The 18,654-nt window shown below is 48.1% G+C and overlaps 1 protein-coding gene across 1 annotated transcript in view; it reads left to right on the forward strand.

The window, feature by feature from the left end:
* LOC113833522 (RUN and FYVE domain-containing protein 4-like) overlaps nucleotides 1-18,103 on the forward strand; it is a 20,323-nt gene extending 2,220 nt beyond the window's left edge. Inside the window, exons 2-10 of the mRNA XM_027395979.2 lie at nucleotides 286-411; nucleotides 742-848; nucleotides 1,108-1,251; nucleotides 2,394-2,463; nucleotides 3,963-4,595; nucleotides 5,307-5,413; nucleotides 10,850-10,996; nucleotides 16,350-16,460; nucleotides 17,378-18,103. Of these exons, the coding sequence (XP_027251780.1) occupies nucleotides 286-411; nucleotides 742-848; nucleotides 1,108-1,251; nucleotides 2,394-2,463; nucleotides 3,963-4,595; nucleotides 5,307-5,413; nucleotides 10,850-10,996; nucleotides 16,350-16,460; nucleotides 17,378-17,480 (1,548 nt within the window). The 3' untranslated portion in view covers nucleotides 17,481-18,103. The remainder of the gene's footprint in view (nucleotides 1-285; nucleotides 412-741; nucleotides 849-1,107; nucleotides 1,252-2,393; nucleotides 2,464-3,962; nucleotides 4,596-5,306; nucleotides 5,414-10,849; nucleotides 10,997-16,349; nucleotides 16,461-17,377) is intronic.
* The last annotated feature ends 551 nt before the right edge of the window (nucleotides 18,104-18,654 follow it).

The raw sequence follows: 18,654 nt of genomic DNA on the forward strand, positions 1-18,654 counted from the left end.
ATGCTGTCTGAGGTTGTTTTGTTCATTGTTCACAGATCTTAGAACGGGGCCTGCACAGAGTAATATACTTAGTGTTTGTGAATGAATGAGTGTGAACTTGGGCTCAGAGAGAGCAAATATCGCATAGCCAGTAAGGGCAGAGCCAGATCTGTGCCCCCCCAAAAAAAACAAGCCTGTCTATAGGAGCCCTTTCTTCTCCCCAGTGCCTTCCCAGCAAGCTGGGGTGCTAGGTAGGTTCCAGAAGGAACCCCTGGCACACATTCCTTTCCCTCACCTTGATCCTAGTTTGACCAGAAAGAGCAGAGGAGCTTCCTGGGGGCTCGGAAGGATTACTGGGACTTCCTGATCACCGCTCTGCGGCAGCACCGGGGATACACAGAGCAGACCAGCTTTGTGTGCTCACAGAACAAGGTAACAGGAGCAGGAGATAAGGAAGGGGATGGACCTTGGAAGCACAAGGAAGCTCTGGTACCAGCACTGGACAGAGAATGACTAGAGGCAGGCATACAGCCCTTCCCTAGGTTCCTTGTTACTCATACCATCGCTCTAACCTGCTCCGTTGACAGAAGGCTTCTCACCTGTTCTCACCTCTCACTGGACCCCCTAGCCTCACCTCCAGCCACACATTTCTCCTCCACCCTTTCTCCTGCTTCACTCTTGTTCCCGTCTGTGCTCCCTTTGATTTGGCCCAGCTCCCCATCCTGATTTCGCCCTCTCTTTGGTCTTCACCACACCCCGCAGCTGAAGACCTCTCTGGGAAAGGGTCGCGCCTTTATCCGACTCTGCCTCGCCCGTGGACAGCTGGCTGAGTCAATGCAGCTGTGCCTCCTGAGCCCAGATCTCACTAGGTAGGACTGCCAGGCCATCATCCCTTAGTGACACTTGAGCCCACTACCCTCCTTCACTCCTAAATGGATGACTAGCCATTTGGGATAAGGGAATGGGCATCAGAAAAGACAAAGGGCTTAAGGCTCCTCAGTTTGCCTTGGACCTCTGCTCTCCAAGGCTGAGCTCAGCCACACCTGCCCAGGAAGGTCCACTGTGGTGTGCTGATCCTCAGAAGTCAAGAGTGACAATGGCCAAATGTGCTGGTCCCTCTTCACACAGGGAATGGTATGGCCCCCGGAGCCCTCTGTTGTGCCCTGAGCTCCAGGAAGACATCTTGGACTCTCTCTATGCCCTCAATGGAGTTACCTTCAACCTGGATCTTCAGCGCCCAGACCTGGATGAAGCCTGGCCCATGTTCTCAGAGTGAGTGGGCTCTCGGCCTCCAACCTAAGCCATTCTTTCTTTCCCTTAAAAAACTTTTTTGAGATCATAATTATATTGTTTCCCCCTCCCCTTGTCTCCCTCCAAACCCTCCCATATACTCTTCCTTGCCCTATTTCAAATTAATGGGCTCCTTTTTCATTAATTGTTGTGAGATACACACACACACACACACACACACACATACACACACACAACAATGTTATTTGTATGTGTGTTTTAGGGATAACCATTTGGTATTGGGTAATCAATGGGTGGGAAGACTGTTTCTCCTGCTCTCAGCATTCCTTACTTGCCTGTGGTTCTTTTTGTAGGGTTGAGTCCTCATGAACTTTCTCTCATTCATGTTTACTTGTCTATTGCTATTGGCTCATGTTTAGGCAGTCATGTTGATGAAATTTTATTGGTGTAGATTCTGACATTCCTGAAAGATACAGCCCCGAAGCCAACTCCCTGACCCTCTGGCTCATCTTTCAACCCCCTCTTCTGCAATGATCCCTGAGCCTTACATGTAGCTGTATTGTGTATGTATTGGTTGTTGTTTTCTGTAATGATTTCCATCCGTTGCAAAGAGAAATTTCCTTGATGAGGGGTAAGGACTACTCTGATCTATGTATATAAGGACAAATATTTAGAATGTAGCTAGGGATTATGCTGGCTGGAAAGTGAGAAGGATGGATAGGTGACAGGAAGCTAGGATGCAATGGATGTACAGATGGATCATGGAATGATTGGCTACATGGGGAAAGGGAACCACGCAGGGGAAAGGTGGAAAACAGAAAGGGTAGCTCTAGGGAGAAAGCATGAATAGAGGTACCGCTGACACAGGTAATGCTAACCACGTCCGCTTGGGGCTGGGACACAGATGTCGCTGACCACTGCCCATCAGAGTGACGTTGGAAAGATTTAAATAGTTAGGGGTACGCTCGCCGGGCCCCTTCTCTCGCTCCCTGCCGTCTGGCTAAGCGGACTTGCGTGAGTACTATTTCTTAATAAACTACCTGTTATTCAATCTAGATCTGGCTCCACATTGCATTCAGCTTTAGGTAGCGATCTGAATGAGTGGCTCTGAAGCTGGGGTAGCCTCCACTAAAGACGCCAGATGTTCTGCCTCTTGGTTTCAGGTCCCGCTGCTCCAATCCCAGCCGGACCCAGGAAAGAAGATCCAGAAAGCCCGAAGCTTTCCCAAAGGAGGTGACCTTGCCTGCCATCTCCCTGACTTGCTTTTTGGTCATCTATCTACTGGAACTCCTGAGTTGAGCAGGGCCTCCTGTGGGTGTTCAGAGAGCTAAAGAGAACAGAGGTGGAAGCAGTGTGTGAAGCAATCAATAGGAGAGCAGGGAGCAGGGAGCAGTCTTGTTCTTGGGGGGTGGAATAAGGAGAACAAGGGAGCTCTAGGAGCTGTAGAAGCCACTGGGGCTCTCATGAGGAGAGGGCAATAGGGGTGGCTGGAAGCTTGCAGGAAACAGACCACGGAGCCCACTTCTACTGAAACCCCTGAGCTGGGTGTTCAAATTTGCCCGTCAGTTAGGGGAGTGACTAAAGAGCCTGATTTCCCAATTCACAACCCAGCTCTGCCCTTTCCTAAACTCAGCTAAAGGTCCTTGGGTGAGTTCCTGTCCTACTTCCTAGGGGAGTTGTGTAGACGGCTTGACACAACCCCATGCAGTTCAGCACAAAGCTCCGGCTCTGTTCTCATGTGGCAGCTTAAGGCTGTCATCATTCCACGAGCTTCCAGACACCAGATGTGGCACCATTAAGGACTCAGTCTCAGACCTTGAAAGAGTTCAAGGGGTGTTAATGGAGACAGATCAGGAACACATTGCAACCTATGCTAAGTGTGCAGTCACCCTTCCACATCCGTGGGCTGTGCATCCGTAGACTCAACCAACCGCACATACAAAATATTTAGAAAAAAAATGATTGCGTTGGTTTGAACATTGTGGATTATTTTTCCCTCAGAGTCCCCCACACAAAAAAGGACTTCAGCTTATTGGAGGATGTGCATTGGTTATTGGCAAACCTGACACCATGCTAAAGAAGAGTCTTGGGTGTCCAGGCATTTGAGCACCAGCTTCAGGTCCTGGAGCCAACTCCCCTGGTATCAAGGGATGATTATAAGGTGCAGATATGGCCGAGGGAAAATAGGATCACAGAGAAGACTCCCCTGCCCCTGCCCCTGCCCCTGCCCCTGCCCCTGCCCTGCCCCTGCCCCTGCCCCTGCCCCTGCCCCTGCTATGCTGGGGATCGAATCCAGGGCCACACACATTAGACAGGTGTTCTACCACTGACATACATCCCTACTGGGAGAGATTTCTTGAGAGTAGTCACTTGTCTGCTTAAGATTCTATCACCATTTTATAAACTAGGAATTCTTGTTCCCCTTTTAGAGATGAGAATGCAGAAACACAAAACCAAGCACAGCAGGAAAGGTGAAAGGAGAAGATGGAGGAAGAACTGGGGGGGGGGGGCAAGATCAACCCAGGCGGAAGATGGCCATGTCACTGGCTGGAGGCAGGGAAGAGAGGAACTGAGACACCTGCTGTTCTTTAGCTCAGATCTGTGGGTCTCCTGAGATTATCTCTGGTGACTTTCCAAGTAGGAGGCCTCTGAAGCCACTAAGAAGCAAACCATTTGGCCCAGGGCTATATCCCAGATCAGTGACCAGATGCTGAGATGGGACTTCTCTATAGGTGAGATGCTCCAGAGGACAGCTACAGGGACGAGACGCCCACGGAACCAGCTGTCTGCAAGATGCACCCAGAGAAGAGCGCCAGCCTGACCTCCCTACCCCCTTGCAGCATGGCCGTCTTCCCCCCTTTTTGGAAAAGAAGAAAGGGGATTCCAAGAGCCTCACTTGTCCCCAGAGCATTTGGGAAAGAGAAGGGGGGGAAATTCCATTAGACCTGAAGGGGGGAGATACAAAGAACAGTAAATCCCTGGAGAATTCGGCAGCCGGCAGCCAGCAACAGAGGGAAGGGGCTAAGGGGGCTCAAAAGGAGGCGACGGGAATGGAAGATGATGGCAAAGGAAGTCTGCCCGTGACTAAAGGTCAGGGAATAACAGAAGGGACCCAGGGAAAGGCAGCAGATTGGGACCATGACCAAGGGATGCTGGCCCCCAGCCTTCCAGAAAGGGTAGAAGACACAGCATTGGGGAACAGGCAGGAGTGGGATCAGCGTAGTGTTCTGGGGCAGCCCTGGGTCCTGCAAGACCTAGGAATAAAGAAAGACTCTACCACAGAGAAGCCACAAGAGTGGACAGCAGTGACCAGTGTGACCAGGCAGGAGGATCAAGCAGAAGTGCCCATGCCAGAGGTGGTCAAGGTACCTATCTATTGTTTCCTCTCTTAACCTGGTTTGCAGCTAAGGGATCTACAATGATAGCCTGAGGCCATTGCAGCCCACAGATCAGTATAAGGGGTTCTTTGTGAAAAGACCTTCTGTAACTCAGGCTGGCCTCAAATTTCCTATAAAACCAGGATGCCCCTGAATTCCTGATCTTCTTGCCTTTGACTTCCCAAATGCTGGGGTTATGGGTTTATGCAACCACACAGAGCTCTACATCCAATTTTAGCTTGCCTTCTTGGAGTCACTATCTGGGAATGTCCCACATTCTTCAGCTCAAATGGTGTACCTTCTCATGATTGCTTCCCGTGAGGCCTACTTCACTCCTCAGTACTTCCTGCCTAGCCATGACAACACTGAGTTAGGGACCACATCCCAGCAAGTCTTTTGGGTCACAAAAGTCAGGCTCCTTTGCGAGGGCAGAGGTCTCCCAGTGTCTAAGCTCTTTTAATGTACTCTGGACTAGTCACGTTTTGACACGCTTTTCCCAAAAAGCTTTGACATGCTTCTCCCAAGATGTCCTTCAGCCTCCTTGCTAGCCAGACTTCCAGGTCCAAGAACTTGGCAATTTCTGGAAAAGAAGTGGCAACCCCAGACTCACCCAGCTCCTAGAGGCATGGCTAGTTCATCAGGTGGGCCCCAAGCTGGGGTTGTTGTCTTTCAACTCTTCCTTTCCCATCTCGTCCCCAGGACCCCAGGTATGAGCTCCAGCTGGCAAAGGAACAGGCCCAGTGCCAGGAGCAGCTGCTGAGGACACAGGGAGAAGAGCTGCAGGCGCTCCAGGAGCAGCTCAGCAGGTAACCTTGGCAACACCAGCATGGCTGGGATGCCAGAACTCCTAAGTATCTCAATGTACTGGGCACGACTCCAGGACACTGAGGCCAGTACCATCCTAGGCATCAATCCTGATCCTATAAGGCTCCTGGTTCCTCTCGTCCCCAGCCTCCCCAAGAACCCCAGGAGACATTCCGGCTCCTGGTCCCGGTGCTCCTCCATGTTTGTCCTCCACTCCTGCGGTCTCTTCTGGGTGCACCTCTGCCTTTTTAATCTGCTCTGACTCCACCATGCCTCCAAACCTATCTCCCTCACATAGTATTTAAAGATAGGATTCCACTCTGAAGTCCAGGTTGTCCTAGAATTTATGGCAATTCTCCTGCCTCCTGGGTGCTGGGATTACAGGCATAAACTGCTATGCCTGGCTTTGTCTTCATTTTAAAGTGTCCCTCAGTTTGTTGTTGTTGTTATTATTGTTGTTCTCTGTTATACAACCTTTTCAACCTTTTTGATCTCCCGATAACCATAACAGTGGCTGTTATTCACCCAGAACTTACATAATTCACCCAATGTCAGCTTGTTAGCAGAGAGAACCTGAGAGCCAAGCAAGCCCTGCGACTGACTCCACAGCAGCAGGCTTTCCTGCTGTTTTGTGTTGTTATTTAATCATTTCCTGTAGCTAAGACTCACTTCCAATCTGCAAGCCTTGTCTCAGTCTCTCAGTGCTGAGATGGAGCAGTCCTGGTCCCCCATGCCTGACTCCCTCAGCCAATTTTGTTTTGTTATATAGCTCAAGCTGCCCTGAAACTAACTTGCTATTTAACTGAGGATCCTCCTGGCATGGACCTCTGTGCCCAGTTTATATGGTACTAGGGATCAAACTTAAGACTCTGTGTCTACAGGGCAAGCCCTCTACCAAGCCAGCTACATCCCCAGCCCAGTTATTTGTTTGTTTGGGGGGTTTTGTTTGCTTGTTTGTTTTTGCTGTTTTTGTTTTTAGCACAGTCCTCCATATCAACAGGAGTGGTTCCAGGACCCCAAGAGAAACTGAAACCCATGGTCATTCAAGTGCTTTGCATAAAGATAGTGTAGGGTCTACAGAGAACTACCAAGCACCCTCCCCTGTACTATAGGAACCTCCCTAACTTGGTTTGAATGCTGTGAAAAGAGTTGTACAACTACATTGTATAAGGAACCATGGGAAGAAAGAAAATCAGACATATTCAAGACACACATTTTAGGTTTTTAATTTTTATTTTTATCTTTTTTTTTTTTTTGTCCCTGAACATTTTTAGTTCGTGGTTGGTTAAAACCAGAAACACAGATACAGAGAACTGATTATATTCCACCCTCCTTGTCTGCCTCTACCAAGTAGCTCCATGTTCCCTTCTTTGACTTATCTCTAGGCCCCAAAATCATTATCTTCCTGTTTTAAAAGTCTACTCCATGCAAAGATCTTCCTGACTCTGCATCTGGTCTTCAAGGGTCGGCATGTTGCCTGTCTCTAGAGGACAACATAGCACTTTCTCCAAGCAAGGTCAGGGAACAGTCCCACCCTCGTCACAAGCTGAGTGTCTATGACTCATACTGAATCACTGGGAAGTTTGCCGTCTATGTGTTGAACAACTGGGGCAGACCTGAGAGCCCTGAGTCCAACCCAAAGCCCCGTGGACCCAACCAATGCTCACCACCCGAGCTGCTGCTGTGACCAGCAAATACTCCCCTGACTCAGATCCTAAGTAAAAGTGTGTGTATGGGGGGGGGTCTTAGCCATGCAAGAGTTTCTGTGGCTTCAAGAAAAACTGGTGGGAGCAGCTAAGAGGCTCCAGAGAGATGTTGCAGCATCAAACTTCCTGTATCAGGGAGCAGAACAGGCACAGCAGGTTCAAGGAGGAAAGGTCTGTTGGACAATGAGGGCCAGCTTAAAAAGAGCCTGAGAAGTTATTAAAATAACCTTGGTTTTAAATCAAAGTTGGACGAGAGCCATTATAGAGTCCAAGTAGAGGAAGGGCATGATCTGATTGGGTGTGTGTGTGTATGTATGTATGTATGTATGTATGTATGTATGTATGTATGTATATGCTTTAAGATGGGTGGTGGTTGTACACACCTTTAATCCCAGCACTTGGGAGGCAGAGGCAGGCAGATCTCTGTGAGTTTGAGGCCAGTCTGGTCTACAAAGTAAGTTCCAGGACAGGCTCTAAAAGCAACACCTGTCTGGAAAGTGTGTGTGTGTGCGTGCGTGCATGCGTGCGTGCTTTATAAATTCTTCAACAATTCAGAAGTTTTTAGTATAGTGGCAGAGTTGTACAACCATCAGTGCCGTCAATTTTACAGCACTGGTGTCTGTCACTCCCTAAAGCATTCCTGTGCACATTAGCAGTCATTCTCCAACTTTCTTCCAGTTCATAGACTGGACTTGTCCAGACTGACCCTATGGAACAGGGTTCTTTCCTCACCCAATTGGGGCCAAAATGGCCTTCGTCATGTTCTTGGAACCTGCTATGCTCAGTCCCACCTTAGACTGGCGCCCCTGCTCTTCCCTCTGTGTGCTCTTCCTTTCCTCTTCATGCAAGCATCAGCAGCTCCCAGAAGGCCTTCTTTCCAGAAAGCTTCTTGGTAAACCAGTGTCTTAGTTGGGGCTTCTACTGCTGTGATAAAACACCATGACCAAAAGTGACTTGGGGAGGAAAGGATTTATTTCAGCTTACACTTCCACAGAACGGTGGAACTAAGAGAAGTCAGAGCAGGAACTGGAGGCAGGAGCTGATGCAGAGGCCATGGAGATGTGCTGATTATTGGCTTGCTCACTCCAGGCTTGTTCCACCTGCTTTCTTATACCATCCAGGACCACCTGCTCAGGGGTGGCCACACCCACCATGATCTGGGCCCTCCCAAATATATTATCAATCAAGAAAATGACCCTACAAACTCGCCTACAGGCCAGTCTTATGGAGGCATTTTCTCAATTAAGATGTTGTCCCTGGCTTGTGTCAACCTGACAGAAACTAGCCAGCACAACAGGAGGAGAGCAGAGGTATTTAGCCTGGGCTGGTGACAGAGGGCATACAGCTGTTGATTTGTGGGTAAATTTTGAAGCAGGGCTTCCTGAGAGACTGGCTGTAGGTCTCAGAGAAAGAGTCAAGAACAACTTTTCTCAGAAGTGGGGAAAATTGGGACAGATGGACTCGTATAGAAAGCCCAGAGCAGAGCTTGGAACCTGTAAAGCCTGGGACACCATCAGACCTCCAAGTGAGGGCTGTTGGGCAAGAAGTCAGATGTGACATGCTGGAGAGAAGGTGGCCGGAGAGTTTGTGGAGAATCATTCCAGACTGTAGATGGAGTAGCAACTCCCAAGCCTAGAAAGCAAGCACTTCCCAGACCCAGAAGCCACGCATTGAGCCCACCACTGTGCAAAGGGAACATGGGCATCCAGCTGGTGACAAGGGTTCACCACCAGCCAGTCCAAGTTCTACCAGCATATTCTCTCTACCAGCTGTGTTTGTTGTACCTGGGTGATGATGAGGGAGTAGGAGACAGGTGTACCACGGTAAACAAAACCAGGAAGTCCATCCTGAAAGACAGAGAGGCTTGACAGGAAGCCATTTGCTCTGCCCACCCACTGCCCACGCAGCACTGGTGACCAGGGTCCCAGGTGGCTGAAAGTGTGGAAAAGACGAATTAAGAGCTGGTAGACAAGACCATGTCCAGACTTCTGATCCTCTCACCGCGCTGTGTGACCCGAGGCAAGAATGATACCCTGTTTGAGAGTCTACTTTTCTATCTTGTAAAATGAGGCTTATACAGCCCATCTGACGGCATTGTGAAAACAGAATGAAGCAAGGCTATGGTGTTCAATACCTGGCATATACTAGGGGCTCAAGACACCTTTGTCCCTCCCACATCCACTCCCATCATCCCTGCTTGAAATATTTCAGTGGCTTCCTCTGGGGCCCTGCTGACCTCCCCGCATCTCTTCCTTTCTTGACCTCTTCCTGGGGTCCCTGCCTAGTAACCTCTTCCAGTCACTCAGGCAGACAGACCACTCCAACTCACAGATTTGCAAGGCTGACTTCAATGCCATATTGTCTCAATGCCCCCAGCACCTTCTATAGTCTCCATCTTGGCCTCTGGTGGGGTCTGTCACTAAACTTGGCTTAATTACCTTAAGTCCCGAGGGAGTCATGGGTGTAACCCTCTTACTGGCACCTAAAATAGTCACCAGCACATAGTAGGGGCCTGATAGGTTTCCCTCCCACCTAACCAACACACACCCCATAGTGGTCACATAGAACCTAGGCACACCAAGCAAGAGAACCAGAGGAGGAAAAAAAAATGCTGATTAGCGCCCCCTACAGGAGTCTAGATATCAGCAATTAAGAAAAGTCCAGACAAGGCCTGCTCTCATGGGCCTTTTGGAAGTCCGGTTCTTGGTAAGATTTGAAGGTGCACCCAACTTGGGACCCGCTAACCAGCTGTACTTTAAAAGTCAATAGTTCAAGGGCCGGGGGTATAGTTCAATTGGCAGAGTGCCTGCCTGGCATGCACAAGGCCCTAAATTTGATTCCTGGACTCGCTAGCATCTACCCACCACTGGCTGGTGTACACTCCCAGCCAGATCATGGAGTGAGAAGCTTGGACTATTCTATTTTCAATTTAGTCAACTTCTTGGAACCTTCTAGAAAACCACTAACAACAACAAGAAAAGGCAAGAATAAAACTGCGGCAGTTCCAAACCCAAAACCAAGACAGAAATTTAGGAAAGCCATATTTTTCCTATTGCATTTTAAATTGAAAAGACAATATAACATACCTTCTAAAAATACTTGAAAGCAGGAGAATCACCCCAAGGTCTCCACCTCTCCCCTCCACATGCAGTTGTCCCCAGCTGGTCATAGTGGTCCCAGCCTAGATTGCTAGGCATTCACCCTCCTTTCAGACACGTCTCCCATAAGTATACCATTCCAGAGAGTTACATTTTAAAGTGGAAATGTTAAAAGGGAGAGAGGGAAAGAAGGAAGGAAAGAAGGAGGGAGAGAAGGAGGAAGGGAAGAGAGAAGGTAGAAAGGAGGGAAGGAAATGTTCAGTAGTGCCCTCTACAGGAACACTCAAGGTTAGGCCCTGTTTCTATTTCTCTACAATTGCTGAATCTGTCTATAGGTGCTCAGTTTGGTGTGTGGTATACACATTTATTGTGCGTGTGTCTCTCTCTCTGTGTGTGCGTGTGTGTGTGTGTGTGTGTGTGTGTGTGTGTGTGTGTGTGCGCGCACGCGTGCACAGGTGCTGCAGAGAGATGATGGGTATTTGTAATGTGTGCACATGGCGTATAATGTATGTGTGTGACATGCCTCTGTATGTTTGTATATGTAGATGCTGTACCTCTATGTAGACCGGCTTCTCCAGGGGTTCCCATCGCAGGTTCTGAGCCTTTCTCCTAAAACTGAGTCTCCTGTTCCCAGGTGTCAGGCAGAAAGAGCCCATTTGCAAGTGATACTGGAACAGAAGCAGCGGGAGGCTGAGAGGAGAAATGCCATGTATGAGAAGGAACTTGAAGGGCAGAGGGACCTGGTCCAGGCCATGAAAAGGAGAGTGTTGGAACTGATTCAGTAAGAATGGGAGACTGGGAGCTGGGACTGGGGTGGAAAGAAGGAAAGGTAAGAACTGTGGAGGCCAGGCTTGAAGACCATGCCGCTAACAACTCTCGGGTTCTAGACCTTTCGTGTGTGAATTTGTTTCCTTCTGTGAGTGACCTCATCCTGTCACTAATTACATGCCACATGTTACAGAGGCAGAAACTGAGGGTCAGTGCTGATGTGGCCACTAAAGACAGACAGCATGTAAACCACAGAGTCCTCTGACAATAATGCATGCTCTCGCCTCCAGAACTGCCCTCGGTCTCCCATTATGGTTAGAAGAGTTCCCAGTCTCTTCCAACTCACGAGTTTAGAAGGAACTGAAAGGAGGGAGAAATGTAGAGAAATGGCCACATGCCTACACCTACCTGCCTACTGACTTCCTTAGGCCTCTGGGCCTATGGGTCCAGCCTGAAGCCGCTGTTCTAGGTGCCAGAGGCCACACTCACCAGGGTTTATTTCGAACTTCCAAGCCCACTGAGATGGGGGAGACATGTAAAGCACACTACCCGTTCAGTCAGGTAGGGAGATAACAGACACCTGTGTGCCTCCACAGACATGGACACTCACACACATGTGCACTCCTTCCATGCAGCTCAGGGGACCGACACCACTGGTCTCAGGTTCCAGTGGTGAGTCATCCACAACTAAATTCTTGTGCGTAGAACTCACACATTAAAAATGAAAAGAGACCAAGGTCAGCTTGGAGGAAACTAACAAATAATTTAAGGTGGACAGATAAAGGCACTTGCAGCACAAGCCTGATGACCTGAAATAGAGTCCCAGAGCCCAAAGTGGAAGGAAAGAACCAGCTCCTGAAAGCTGTCCTCTGACCACACGTGTGTGCACACAGTCAGCCCTGTCATCCTAGCACTGAGGCGGTGGAGGCAGCAGGATTGTGTGTTCTAGAGCTGCCTGGGCTGTAGTGAGACCCTGTCTCAAAAGATAGGTAGGTAGGTAGGTAGATAGATAGAGATAGATAGATAGATAGATAGATAGATAGATAGATAGACGATTGTTGATTCAATTCTCCAAAAGGATTAGCAGCCTGGGCTGTAGTGAGACCCTGTCTCAGAAAAGATAGGTAGGTAGGTAGGTAGATAGAGATAGATAGATAGATAGATAGATAGATAGATAGATAGATAGATAGACGATTGTTGATTCAATTCTCCAAAAGGATTAGCAGCCTGGGCTTTAGTGAGACCCTGTCTCAGAAAAAAAAAAAAAAAAAAAAAAAGATTATTGATTCGTCCAATTCACCAAAAGGGTTAGAAAATAAAGATAAGCCAGATGTGAAGGTGTACACCTTTAGTCCCAGCACTGGGGGTGGGAGGGGGAGGGGGGTACAGAGGTAGGCGGAGCTATGTGAGTTTGAGGCCAGCCTGGTGTCTACAGAGTTCCAGGACAGCCGGGGCTGTTACGCTAAGAAACCCCAGTCTCAAAAAACAAAACTAACTAACTAAATTAATTAATTAGTTAGATAAAAGCAGGCTCCCAGAAACGGGATAAAAGCAGGTGTAAGTAATTAGAGAAATGGAGAAATAGAAATCAGTGGGTGGGGGGCAGGAAGACGGTTCAGTGAGTAAATGCTTGCCATGTAATCATGAGGACCAGAGTTAAGATCCCTAGCATTAATGTTAAGAACCAGGAGTAGCATGCATATAAACCCAGTGCTAGAGAGAGCAAGAGGATCCCAGGGCTGGTTGGCCACCTAATCTAGCCAAATAGGTGGGCTCTAGGTTCAGTCAAAGAGGCTGTCTCAAAAAACAAGGTGGAATGTAATTGAGGAAGATGCCCCAATATCAACCTCTGGCCTTCACATGCATGCACAACACACACACACACACACACCAGTCTAGGAGTCCTAATACCCTCTCCAACTGGCAGAGGTTTCAAAAGAAGAAACTAAAATTAAGTAGGTTATCAAATCAAATATTACAAAGATTAAAAATATGCATTTTCAGGCCCTGATGGACACCGGTCCTTAAATCTCACTGAATGCTAAGCACAATAAACAAAAGGGGAAATTTGCTCTTCATATCTAGATACGGCACTGTGAAGTTTCACAGAAGCAAAGAGAAGCATTATTTTTAAATCATCTGGAGGAAGGCACAAAACACATAAGGATAGGAAGACTCAACATGTGTCAGTGTCTGTGATGTAGTGACTCTCAAGTTCTCTGAAAAGCCTACTCTTGAAGTAGAATTCCATGTCAGATAAACTAAATGACAAAGGTGATGGCCAAAGGCATTAATCAGACAGGTCTCAGAAAATTCAACTCCTACACAGCCTTTCTTAAGAAGTTCATAGAGGATGTGCTCCACAAACAAAAAAGGAAATAAGCCAAGAAAGGAGAAGATGTAATTCAGGGAGCAACCGTTCCACCTAGGAGAAAGAAAAGGGAATCACCACGGTGGTGCATGCACAGAAGAGTCGGGAGAATACTTGCTGTGATGAAGGATTCGGGCAAGTCGGGCACAAATCAGACACAGTAGTAAGAGGTACATGCCTGAATTACCAGTACAAGGAAAACTGGGGAAGGAAAATCGCATGTTCAAGGCCAGCCTGGGCTATATAGAAATGACCCGTGAACAGCAATAGTGATGGTAGTGGTAGCAGTGATGATGATGATGATGATGATGATGATGATGATGATGATGATGAGAGGGAAAATAGTATGTTAAAGGCAGGTGATGCAATGAGTCAAGAAAGACACTTAGAGGGCTGAAGAGCTGGCTCAGCGGTTAAGAGCACTGGCTGCTCTTCTAGAGGACTCAGATTTGATTCCCAGCACCCAAAAGGTAGCTCACAACTGTCTGTAAGTCCTGTCCCAGAGTATTAGCCACCTTCTTCTAGCCTCCGTGGGCCCTGAATGAATGTATGCACAGACATTCGTGCAGGCACAACACCCACACACATAAAATAATAATACAAATAAAATGAAAAGAAAGACAATTAGGAACTTCCAGAAAGACCGGGAGTATGGCTCACACCTGTAACTCTAGTACTCAGGAGACTGAAAAGGAGGACTGCCACTGGTTCAAGGACATTCAAGGACAGCCCCAGGTGATACTCAGAGATCCCACCTCCCTGACTTTTAAGAAAGGAACAATAGAGCTGGCAAGATGGCTCATCTGCCAAGTTCAGTTCCTGAGACCTACATGGTGGGAGTAGAGAACCAAGTCCAGTGAGTCTTCTGATCTCCTTGTGTACATGGTAGTGTGTCTGCACACACACACACACACACACACACACACACACACACACACACACACACACACAGCATAATAAACAAATAAAGCAATATAAATTTAAGAACACAACTTATTTAGAAAACGTATATATTATCTAATAACATAGATGCTACTCATTTGTCATGTTCATTTTGTCTGTTTTTGCGATGCTGGAGACTTAATCCAGTATCAGTGCTAGACAAGCCCTCCACTGTTGACTGTAACCTCAGCCTCCGGTCTTCTTCAGTGCGCTAGAATATTGACGATAATGCAGAAAAGGGCAGTGGTGGCACACATCTTTAATCCCAGCCCTCTGGAGGGAGAGGCAGGAGGGTCTCTGAGTTCAAGGTCAGCCTGGTCTACAGTGAGTTCTAGGACAGCCAGAGCTACACAGAGAGATCCTATCTCAGAGAGAGAGAGAGAGAGAGAGAGAGAGAGAGAGAGAGAGAGAGGAGGGAGGGAGGAAGGGAGGGAGGGAAGGAGGGAGGGAGGGAAGGAGGAAGGAAGGAAGGAAGGAAGGAAGGAGGGAAGGAAGGAAGGAAGGAAGAAAGAAAGAAAGAAAGAAAGAAAGAAAGAAAGAAAGAAAGAGGAAAAAACAACAATTGGAATGACAAAACAGAATGTGGAACCTGGGGCGATGGCCAGTTAGTGAAGTATTTGCCACAAAAGCATGGGGACCTAAGTTGAGATCCCCTAGCACCCAGAATTAAAGCTAGGCATGGCAGTGTGCACCTGAAACCTCAGCACTGGGGAAGGCATACACAGAAACCCCAGAGCTCATTAGCCAGCCATTGTAGCCCAATCAGTGAGCTCCAGACTTGTTTCAAAAAGGGTGGAGGGCAACTTCTGGCCTTCACACACATGCATGTGCACATACACAGACATATATGTACATATCAAACACAGCTGAAGATACACGCGCACACACACACACACACACACACACACACACACACACACACACACACACACGGAATGCGGATGTAGTATTAAATAATAGAAAAGATTCAGCTCGCGTGTTCTGTGAGGATGAGCCTGTTCCGTGTCTGTGCTTTGATTGTGATGGTGGCTAAGCCTGGGAAGAAGCTGCAAGCTTGAGATACTGAGCTGGTGCAACTGAAGTTCTCCTCTTATTTGATTTACATGAAAGCAAACTCATGGCTAGTGGCTTCCACACTGGTCGCTTTAGTGGGTGACAAGTTGGGGGTGGGGGGCTGAAGGGAAGGGAGGTTTGTAGGATGGAATGGAAGCCACAAGGAACTGCTCATGGCTAGCAGAAGGAGAATATAGAATGATATCCTGTGACTTGACAAGAGTAACTGACAGAGGAACCCAAGCTAGGGACCCGACCACATTGGGAGGACTCCTCCAAAATCAAGGGATGGAGCTCCACAGAGAACATTTTCTACCAAAGGAAGTATGCGGACCTGTTACTTAAATGTGGAAGGAATGCCAAGGAGAAGTGGTTTATCACTGGAAAGGGAAGGCTAGGAAGGTGGCTAGGCTTTTTATGTTAACCCCTTTGTACAGCTTGATTTTTACTTAAACACTTTTTGTTTGTTGTTGTGTGTTTGTGTGTGCATCATGGGGACACATGTGTCAGAGGGCAGCTTTGTGCAGTCCATCCTCTCCTTTCCACTTTTGTGAGGATTCCAGCAATCAGACTAAGGTTGCCAGGCTTGTGCAGCAAGTACTTTTACCCTCTGAGCCATCTCACAAGCCCCTGTTTACGCTTTTAAATATCTATTTATGTATATGAGTGTTTTGTCTGCATGTCTGCATACAAACAACACACACACACACACACACACACACACACACACACACCACTGATAAGGGCTAGAGAGCTTGGTCAGTCAGTAAAGTGCTTGACATGTAAACATGAAGACTAGAATTCAATCCCCTAAACCCATATAATCAATCTCAGTGCTAAGGAAGCAAAGACAGACAGATCTATGAGACTCACTGGCTAGCCAGCACCACCTACTTGGCAAGCTTCAAGCCAATGTGAGACCCTATCTCCTCCATCACCACTTCCCCCTCTCTCTCTTTCTCTTCCTTTCTCTATGTCTCCCCCTCCACCCCTTCATCAGTGAGAAGGACCACCAGTGGCAGAGGCTCCAACATCTGTCTACTGTGGCCCCTGGGCACTGCGTGGACTGTAACAAGGCCTTCAGGCGTCTGTCTCGGCGGTATCCTTGCAGGTAACGGGAAGGCCCAGAGTCTGGAACAGCCCTCAATCCTTTGTCTACCCAGGGAAGGAAGGACCACGGGAAATGCCTGATTTTGTTTGGTTTGTTTGGTTTTTAAGAACTTTCTTTTTTAACATTTATTTTAGTGTGTGTGTGTGTGTGTGTGTGTGTGTACACTCACACGCATATACGTGCACACATGAGCCACACCACGTGTGTGGAGGTCAGAGGACAACTTGCAGAAGTTGGTTCTCTCCTACCATATGGTTTTAGGGATCCATCTCAGGTCATCCCATTCGGTGGCAAGTGCCTTTACCCACTGAGCTATCTGAACAGTCTTGGTTTAGTTGGCTATTTTGAGACAGGGTCTCATGATGTACCCCAGGCTAGCCTGTAACTCATTATGTGACTCAGAAGGAACTCAAACATATGATCCTCCTGACTCAGTCACTCCAGCTCGATGACATTACAGATGTTCACCACTGTGCTAGGGCATGGGGAAATGGTTGTTTATAAAGACCCACTTGAGCTGTCCACGTGTGTCACCCCCTGTGGCTACTGCTGCTAAGCAGACTCCTGAAAGAGAACAGTGAGCAGGGCCACGAAGAAGGAAAGGTCCTAGAAGATGAGGCCAGTAACCTCCCAGAATGCCCTGCTGGGCTTCTGTCTAGGGAGAGGGTCCCAGTGCCTCTGTACAGAGAAAGAACACTCCCCTCCGCCTCCCCACTGACTTCTAGGGGAGGACTAGCAGGAGGAGGAAAAAAGCAGCCGAAGCAGCTACCTGAGTTAGATGCTCTGGAGTTGGACATCAAGACAGCCTGTGGGAAAGGGGAAGCATCCTGAGCTAGCCAAGGCTGCCCTGATGGACCACAGGAACAGCAGATGCTCCCCTAGAAGCCAACCCAGGCTTCCCTGTCTCTGCTCCCCAGGCTCTGTGGAGGCTTGGTTTGCCATGCCTGCTCTGCAGACTACAAGAAGAGGGAACACTGCTGCCCAGCCTGTGTCCAGCGGGAAGAAATCCAGATCACCTGACCAAGATGGCAAGAGGAGCCAAAGACCAGCTGCCAGCCCCCTCCCCACTTCACTTCCTCCCTGAAGTCTGACCACTTTTTTTTTCTGGAAGGCTGGTGAGCCGAGGCACCAGCATTACTGTGAAGGGTAGAGGGAACAGCTGGCAGTCCAAAGATAGACCTAACTCTGCCTTTCCCGTCGAAGGGCCTGAGTGAAACATTGCCTTAGCTCTTACAGCTTTGTGTCTGATGTGAGGAAGACAAGCTGTGAACTCTGTGTAAAGTCCTTAGAGGCACAGTAAGTCTTTACTGTAACCATCAATAAGAACAGCCCAGGCCCAGCTCTTTCCTAGCCACACTCCCCTTCAGCCCCACCACTCACAGGAACCAACTACACTGGGCCCTTCAATCTCCCCCTCTAATCTACTTCAGGTATCATTGGATTGTCTCATTTTTCACGGGGGTGCCGCTGACTTATAATAAACATTGTATAAATTTGCATCTCCATCACAGGCATCTGCTCCAAAGTTTCCTCACCTTCTCCCAACCCCTGCCTCCAGGCCCAGGCAACCGCTGGCCCTGCCTCATGTCACCAAGAAGCATAGGCTCTTTCTAGAAATTTGCAGAAATAAAATTGTACAGTTCCCTCTTTATTGCTACCTCCACTCAGCATAATTGGTTTGAGATTTGTCTAGGTGTTGCATATACCTACAGCGTGTGTATGCATGGGTGCTTGCATGCCTGCATGTGTGTGTGTGTGTGTGTGTGTGTGTGTGTGTGTGTGTGTGTGTGTGTGTGTAATGCATGCAGCATTCATGATTTATATAGAGGCCAGAGGACAACTTGGAGATGATTTTTTTTCTTCAGCCATGTGGGTCCCCAGAACCAAATTTGCATCAAATTCAGTAGTAAGTGCCTTTACCCTCTGAGCCTTCTCACCAGCCCTCATGGGTCTTTTCTATTATTCTACTGTCAGGATTTATTTACACATTTACCTGTTTCTTCAGATTTGAGTGGTTTCCTGTTGGCAGTTAGTACCTGGAGGTTCCTGTGAGCTTCATGCACAGTCCTTGGCAGATCCATACTTTTATTTCTCCTAGCAAAATACCTAGGATGCAATGCCTGGTACCTGAGGCATTTGGAGGTGAAATGCATCTGGAAGTGCTCAAATTGTAGTAAGTTCAGTTTTCAAAGAG

This window comes from Cricetulus griseus, chromosome 2 (genome assembly GCF_003668045.3).
Source record: "Cricetulus griseus strain 17A/GY chromosome 2, alternate assembly CriGri-PICRH-1.0, whole genome shotgun sequence".
NCBI classification, from domain to species: domain Eukaryota; kingdom Metazoa; phylum Chordata; class Mammalia; order Rodentia; family Cricetidae; genus Cricetulus; species Cricetulus griseus.